The 8,029-nt window shown below is 57.3% G+C and overlaps 1 protein-coding gene across 1 annotated transcript; it reads right to left on the bottom strand.

Moving 5' to 3' along the window:
• Positions 1 to 1,794: 1,794 nt before the first annotated feature.
• On the bottom strand, positions 1,795 to 5,143 carry EGR1 (early growth response 1). Its single transcript, XM_032238963.1, has 2 exons — positions 4,728 to 5,143; positions 1,795 to 4,361 (listed from the first exon to the last, which is right to left on the bottom strand). The coding sequence occupies exons 1-2, from the start codon at positions 4,966 to 4,968 to the stop codon at positions 2,884 to 2,886; spliced, it is 1,719 nt and encodes a 572-aa protein (XP_032094854.1). The 5' UTR covers positions 4,969 to 5,143; the 3' UTR covers positions 1,795 to 2,883.
• Between the last annotated feature and the right edge of the window lie 2,886 nt (positions 5,144 to 8,029).

Below are 8,029 nucleotides of genomic sequence, written 5' to 3'. Positions count from 1 at the left end.
TTGTTTGTCTGTATTGGGGAAGATTCTGCAATGCTCTGCACAGAAATCAGACCCGAAAGGCAAGAATCGGCTACCTTCCGTTTTGGAAGCCCAAATGAGGTTGTTCACGAAGTCTCTTTCTAACCTGTCAAACTAAATGCCAGAAATATCACGGTCTGGAAGGGAGATCGGTCAGAGAATTCTCTACTATGGTCCGAAGCCCCATTAGGCTTGAGGATCGAGGAGCTTCTTTCATTTCCATCCTCGGTGATAGTTCCCAACCCAGGAAGCTGTTGAGCTGGGAAGAGGGTCTCCTACATTCTAATCATGGAACTTGAAGCCCCCCGGAGAAGACCGACTCGGAGGGACAGGTTAAGTCTAAGGCTGCGGCGCAGCTCCTCCTTACTACAGAGGGCGATCCAGCGCCGGGGGCTGCGCGTGTTTTGCGCAAACCAGAATGGAAGGGGGACGTCAGCCCCAAAAGCTGTTTTCTCCCCACAGAAATCAGGGTTTGGCATCCTCGCCTTTAGCGCCGGCGCCGCTGCAGCCTCGGAGCCTCTCAGCCCTCGGAAAGGCTCGATAGGCAAAAATAAAAATAGTGCAGGCAAACTAGCGATGGGAGTGAATGCTGGGTAACTTCGAGGGCTTCCCGCTGCCCGGGGCTTGTCGTAACTTTTCCCGCGGATCCCCCCGCGCTGCTCTTGTATTTCATCGGCAGCTTACTACGGCGAAGGGACTCGGAGGGGCTGTGATCTAAATAGATTCTTGCCGGGGCAGCAACCTTTCTTTAAGGAAACCGCCCGGCCTATTGAGTTCTTAGCCTGCCTGGTTCTGCCCGAGTTCTTGGGATCCGGAAAGAATAACAACCGATTCCGCCCCCCCCCCTCCCACCGCTGGGATCCAGACCGTGGAGGAGAAATATGACACATAGGAATTGAGATTCAGGCACTTCTTAAGTCTTTAGGATCTAGGGATCTGTACAGTCCTCTGAGCAGGCTCTCCCCGCCCCCCCCTTCCGCATCTGCCTCTAGAATGACTTGGCTTCTGCATTTAGAGTGCGCCAAGGCTCTTAGGGTGCCCCTTTGATTGCTTCACCCTCCCCTCCCTTATGAGGAAATGATCATTATCACCAGGATAAAATGATGGCCTGGGGGGGGGGGAGGAGGGAAGGAAAGAACAGCTGAGAGGTCACCCTTGGGGCAGATCCCAGGGAAAGCAGATCCTTACCTCTTCCCCTCACCTCCCAGGCATATACGTTTGTTAGCCATTGATGGAAGTGTAGGTTTTTGGGGTCAGGTACCTTGAAGTAGTGTTGTTAGGTAGGAAACATTGCAGAACCCTAAGTGGTGTTTGGACTCCCAACTTCCATCTGCCTCAGCTAGCACGGGCAATAATCAGGAGTGACAAGGTCTGTGGCCCCATAGGAAAACCGTGGGTTTTTAATTTTTTTCTAAGCCCTACTCTTTTCTTGACAAAAGGGGGAATTCCCCATCAGTGACCAATCCAGCAAAATCAAAGTATCAGGAGGAACTTGCATTCCCCCTCATCCCACTTCCATGTCTAGACACCCTCCCCCAGCACCCAGTCCGGCTTCCCAGTATGTCATGGGATTGAGAGTGGCTGGTGATACTGACTGGGTAACAGAGAAGCAGCCAGCCAACCCTCCAAGCTCTTCCTGAGTTACAAAGATGGAAGCGTCCTTCCCTCCCCATATCCCTGGCAAGCACCTTCCCAGTGGAAAGGAGCAAGGGCAGCCACCAAGCTAGGCCTGGAATAAGGAAAAATAACAACAACAACAACAGCAGGACTGCTGGTCTCTCAATAGTTTTATTAACTTTTCTGGAGATTATTGTACACCAAATATCCCATTGGCAGTAAAGCGCATTCGATGTGTTGGCTTATAAACAAACACAAGTACAAAGTCAAAAATAAAACCACAAAAATAATGAACCGCATGTTCATAACATACAAAATTGCCGCCTACTCAGTAGGTAACTACAACATTTCAACTGCTGAATATATTTATAAATTTTTACACTTCTGTAACAAAAATAGACTCTTAAGAAGTACGGTTTTCTGTGTTTTGTTTTTGCTTACATTCCACCTTTCACTCCTTTCCACCTTACATTTTTGTTTCTGAGCCTCAGTCCCTCCTTTTCACACTTTCCCTTTTCCCTTAAGGCTAGATGCAAAGCATCCAATCACACGAATGCATGACGTCAGCAGGGCTTCACAACAAGGCACCAAGACTTGGGACTGGGGGAAGAAAAAAAAAAAACCCTGGAGGAAAACTAAGTAACTTTTTGCCACGTGAGAGTGCTTTCATCCCAAAGGTGATATTTACAAAGAACATCACACTCTTGACATGCTCAAATACGTAGTTTTAAGTGCTGCTTTTTTTTTTACTCCCAAGCCCCCTGCCCCAGACATGTTGTAAAACTCAGTACAGCTTTGTCGTCACTAAAAGAGCAAAACTCACAACTTACAAAATAATAATAATGGCCCTTCGTACTCCAAAGAATAAGCAAGATGAATCTGCAAAGAGGTTGGCACGTCGAGGGTCCCCGGGGGAAGCAAAGCCGTGGCAGGGCAGGCACACAATCACAACTGAGACTGCCTGGAGCCCAATGTCCTTTGCTTTCTGATGGACCATGGGGGGCCTCAGAGAGAAGGGAAAGGAGCCGGGGGCCGGGGCTCTTGGGAAAGAAGGTCTTTCTTCTCCATGCAATGTTCAGTTCTTGGACAGAAGTGGAGCAACTCCACCGTCCTGGAGTTGGAGTTGTCGAGCTGCTTTTCAGGCAGTTGAAAGGTCCAGAGGCCCTGAAGGGGGGTGCTTTGCCATGGGTGGCCTGGATCGGGCTAGCTAGGCCTGGGTGAGCAGGCCCTTTTGGGACTTTTCGTCCCTCAACAGATCTCAATGGTCCGAGGCGAGAAAGTGGAGGCCAAGTCGGGAAGGGTTGAAGTCACTGAGGAACTGAAGGGGCTGGGGTGGCCACCAGGAGAAGGATAGGGGCTGCCTCCTACCCCCGCCTGGCTATGAAAGGTGGAAGAGGTGATCGATGCGTAGCTGGTGGCCACCGAGGGCGAGGGGAACGAGGGGAAGGCCGAAGTCACAGGAGAGGAATAGGAGGTCACAGGAGAGGAATAGGAGGTCACAGGAGAGGAATAGGAAGTTACCGGGGGTGAGTAGGAGGTTACCGGGGATGGGTAGGAGGTCACGGGGGAGGAGTAGGAGGAGGGCACTGGTGAGGGGTAGGAGGTGGCTGCAGGTGAGGGGTACGAGGTAGAGCCGGTCGAGGCCGAGTAAGGGGCCAGAGGGGAGGAAGTTGAGGGCGCCTGGGGCCCGCTGGGGCCCTTGTCGGCCTTCTTGTCCTTCTGCCGGAGGTGTATCTTGGTGTGGCGCTTCCTCTCGTCGCTCCGGGCAAACTTACGGCCGCAGATGTCGCAGGCGAAGGGCTTCTCGCCAGTGTGCGTGCGAATGTGTGTGGTGAGGTGGTCGCTCCGGCTGAAGTTGCGCATGCAGATACGGCACTGGAAAGGCTTCTGGCCGGTGTGGATGCGGATGTGGCGGGTGAGTTCGTCGGAGCGCGAGAAGCGCCGGTCGCAGGACTCGACGGGGCAGGCATAGGGCCGCTCGTGTGGCGGGGTCTTGCTGGGCCGGTTGGGGTACTTCCTCATGCGGCTGGGCTTCACCAGCGTCGCCTGGTAGGAGCCGCCGCTGTTTGGGAGGCTCTTGGTCTCCTGCGGAGTGCCGGTGCCGCCGCTGCAACTGCCGCCGCCGCCGCTTTGGGTAGCGAAGGCTTTGATGGTGGAGAGCGGCGTGAGCGAGGGCTGCGGGCCCGGGAAAGGCTTTTGCTCCACAGAGCCCAGACCCAGGTCGCCCGGCTGCGGGGGCGGCTGAGGCGGAAATAGGTAGTCCGGAATGATGGGCAGCTGGAAGCCGCTCTTGGCCGTCGGGTATGCCGGAGGCGGAAACTGTAGTGAGGCTCCCGACGGGCTGGGAAAGGGCTGGCTGGACGGCTCCGGGAAGATGTCCGCTCCGCCGGGGTTGGGGAAGGTGGGCGCCGCTGAGTAGATGGGGCTGGGGTCGCTGGCCTGCACCGAGCAACTCAAAACCGGGCTGGGAGAAGAGGAGCTGGCGATCGGCGAAGAGGCGGAGGAGGACTGGGAGGACGTGGTCGGCGGGTTAGCCATACCCACCAGGCCGCTCACCAGGCTGAAGAGAGGCTCCGGCCATAACGGGGTGCTGCCTCCACCGCTCGACGCCGGCTCCAAAGAAAAGCGGCCGGTGTAGGTGATGGGCGGGAGGCGGGTAGTCTGGGTCGGGTAGCTGCTCTCCGCTAAAGATTTCTCGCCGTTCAGAGAGATCTCGGGGAAAGTGTCTGCCGAGAGAAGAGGAGCCCGAGATCAGTCCCGGCAGGGCGCCTTCCCCAATCCCCACCAGCCCTGCGTGCCTCCAAGAGGCGAGACTCCCTTCCGCCCCACTGGCGGGGCGCTGCCCAACGCCCGAGCCTCCCACGGGCCGTCCCCTTCATCCAGGGGGGCCGAATGTCTATGCACAACATCTGGCAGCGCTTGGCGCCCTTCCAGCCGCAGAAGGCCGAGGCCGGAGTGTGAGTGACGCACACCGGAGCATCTACCCCCCCCCCTCATTCCCCGCTCCCTCTGGGTAGCGGAATTCCCTGCTGGACGGGAACTCCCGACCGAATCTGCCCCGTCCCCCACCCGCGGGACGTGCTTCTGCCTACCTGCAGCGAGGTGCTCGAAGGACTGCTCCCCGCCTTCGCCGGAGGGATTGAAGCCGCCGCCGCCGCTCTCGGGGCCACCGGCGGGATTGAGGAACTGTGGCCCCCCACCGGCGAGCAACATGATCTCCTCTAGCTTGGGGTAGTTGGTGTCCATAGTAGGGGGAGAGTGCGGGAAGGATCCGAAAGGGTCGGCCATCTGCAGCGAAGGCAGGAGCTGCATCTCGGCTTTGGCTGCAGCCATGGGAGTGTTCTTGGGCTTTGCCCGGGGCTACACGGAGGCTGGGCTGCCGCCGTCGAGGGGTCCACTGGGGGCCTGCTAACTCCGCGGCCGGCCTGGGGTTCCCCCTGGCTCTGCCCGCGGGAAGCGCTCGGATCCCCCACCCGCCCTGCCCGGGGCTCCCCTTGAATCTATTCGCTGAAAAGCTCTCGGCTCGCCGCCCGCCCCACAACAGCCTGTATATATCTCGTCTCATCTCTCCGGACCGCCTCTTTCCTGACGTACATGTCCAAATATGGGAGGCAGGAAGCCCTTATATGGTGGCAAGCTAGAGGACCCGGCCTGGCGTCAGAGCTCGACATTGGGGGAAGCCGAGTGGTGCGGTTGGGGAGGGGGAACGCACGAGCTCCCCGCTATCGGCCTGGAGCCTTTTTGGGGCTCCCGCCTTGCCTGTCCCTTGGCGCGAGCCTCTGCGGCGCGGTCTCCGTTGCTTTCTTTGCGAGGTTCCCCCCCCTCCTCGCCGCTCCAGCCACGGCAAGTTGCCGGAAGCCCCCCCGGACACTGAGGCCATATATGGCAAAACCCTTATAAGTCCTTGTTCCGGCCGGAGCCTTCCTGCTCCTTATAAGGCAATTCCGGCAGAGGCGGGCGGGAGAGCGACGAGGAGAGTCCGGCTGGGAAAGGAAAAGGGGGAGGAGGAGCGCTCGGCCTCCGTGTAGGGCCGGGAGCTGCAGAAACGCCTCTCCCGGTCTCCGCGGCCGAGAGCTACTATTTAAACCTGCCAGGCCCCGGGCGAGGAGGATCTCCTCCGACCTGAGGCGACAGGGGGCGCGCGGCAGGGTAAACACCGAGCAGGGCGGCGCTAGTGCTGCGGGCCAAGTGTCCCAAACAAACAGACCCCAGTCAAAACAGCCGGGGGAGGCCCAAGCGCCAGGGGGCTCCGGGGAACCCTTCCCCAAATTCGGGACATCCGCCGCACAGATAAGACTTCAGATGCAGCACGCAAGGCGAATTTCCGGTTTCTTTTTCAAGTGCGGCTTGCAGGGGACGTTTTAAGTTTCTAATTTTCCCGAGGCCTCTTTGCATTTGCCATTAGGAAACGGCTTTGCTTACTTGGAGTTCCCTGTTCTTGCATCTGTGCGTGCAATCAAGGTGACATGCCCCCACCCCCACCCCGCTGCCTTGTTTCTGCACAAGCGGTTTCTTGCTTTGGGGAAATTCTTCCTCTCCACTGTCTTACGCGGTGACATACGTGTGTCGTTGTCTAATCTTTTACACCGCAATGTTGTTCCCGAGGTGCCTCATACGGACACTGGGTCCCTTCTTATATGATCGGGAGGCCAAAATCAATTGGCAGAAATCTTAACGCCTGCTTTCCTCTCACTCGTCTTCGGTTGGGCAACAACCCCACCCCCCCACTGAACGTCCCTTAATTTTATTTGCTCTTCTCCCATCCCGTCATTTTTATGTTGCATATAAACACCTCGTGTCCCGATTCCGAATCAAAGCCGCAAGATCTTGTGATCTCCTTTGGAAGGTAAACAGCGAATCCTGCAACCTGTTTGGGAGCGGGAGGTTGAGGGAGGGAAAAGGAAACCAGGCGGCGCGCCAGCGCCAAGCACTCCGAGCGCGCACACTGCAGAAAGCTGCAGAGGCATCGCGTCAAAGGGAATTTCCTGATGATGCGAAATGCAGGGAATCTCGGGGAGTTGCAAAGCAGGCCGGCTCAACGCTGCCCCCTGGTGCCCAAAGCTTGTCGCGACCAAGCGTCGGCCCTGCAGCTGGCTGGCCTTGCAGCTAGATTGGCAGGTGGGCAGCGGCAGCAGCAGGAGGGATTCGCTCTATTTCCCGGGCCAGCCGGGGATTCTTCAGTTCCAAGGAGAAGCGCTTGCTGCTGAGGATTTTACGGGGGGGGGGGGATTTCTTTCCTCCTTGCACGGGGCACCCCGTCTGCCCTCTCTCTGCCTTGGCTTCGGCCCAAACCAGAACCCGAGACGCAGTGAAATCTCACTGAGCCTGCGCGCAGCCGCCTCTGCAAGTGCTTCCCCCGCAGTCCTGGGAGACTCGGCTCGCGCTCGGAGCGAGAACGGTTCCTCTGCTGGAAAGGGGGGGGAGGGGGAGGGAGGAGAGCGCTGCAGAGACCCGGGCGAACCAGCGCAACACAGCCGCGTGGGGCTGAGGAAACCCTGTCACGGAAGGGAAATCCTCAGATTCAGCCGCCAGAGCGCGGGGGTGGGGGTGGAGGGTGGGTTGAGAGAATGGTGTGGCGGCGGCAGCTGTGGCGGCGGCGGCTAAGCAAGCACCTGGTTTTGCCTTCCCTGCATCTTGAGGGCAGGGAAGGTGGGGAGAAGAAACACCCTTGGGAGCTGGACCCCCCCCCCTCTCTAAGATATCCCCTGCCTGGGGAATTCTGGGAGTTGAAGTCCACGCATGCCATAGGGGTACTGCATCCCACCACTCCCCTTTCTAAAATAAAAACAACCTAGAACTGGGGAGCAATCTTCCAATCACCCCTGAAACTCTTCTAACTACTGCAGTGTTTCTCCGGGGAAAGATCGTCTCTGAGAGTGGGAACACGAGCCACGACTGGTCCTCTGACTCTGCAAGCCGAATTCTCCCCCCCCCCACTAGGAGCCCCCCGGCTTGTCGTAGGCCTTGCTCTGCTCTCGTGGTCACGTCTGTCTGCGGGCTGTAGAGGTTCCCTCGCCCCATCCCTCTGCTTGGCTTGCGGCTGCTTCTCGCCGGCGTTCAAAAGCTGATGTGATCCATTATTTATGAGGCACAGGTAGCAGCTTCTCAGCCTGCAAAAGGCTGGTTCAGCGTGCTTAGGCAAGCAAAAACAGGGGGGGGGGGAGATAGGACCCCGGATGACCCCTTTCTCCTCTGGACCCTCTTTAATTTTACATGCAGCTGCACATATCCAGAATGCTATATATTTAATCATGACCTATTTTCAACAATTCTATGGAGGGGCTTCTCCCCACATTTTCTGATCTCATATGGCTTCTTTTATTTATTTTATGCTTGGGGGGGGGAGTTGCCAGCTTTGATGTTCAACCACCATATTTTTTGCTTTCCCCCTTAA

The sequence above is a fragment of the Thamnophis elegans genome, chromosome 2 (assembly GCF_009769535.1).
Source record: "Thamnophis elegans isolate rThaEle1 chromosome 2, rThaEle1.pri, whole genome shotgun sequence".
Lineage (NCBI taxonomy): Eukaryota > Metazoa > Chordata > Lepidosauria > Squamata > Colubridae > Thamnophis > Thamnophis elegans.
This window is presented reverse-complemented; position numbering and strand designations above follow the sequence as displayed.

Excerpts from the sequence above, each read along its gene's own strand:
- EGR1 (XM_032238963.1), bottom strand. The coding sequence starts at position 4,968 with ATGGCTGCAGCCAAAGCCGAGATGCAGCTCCTGCCTTCGCTGCAGATG. Across the intron at positions 4,362-4,727 it reads CTTCGAGCACCTCGCTGCAG|ACACTTTCCCCGAGATCTCT; the intron begins GTAGGCAGAAGC and ends TTCTCTCGGCAG.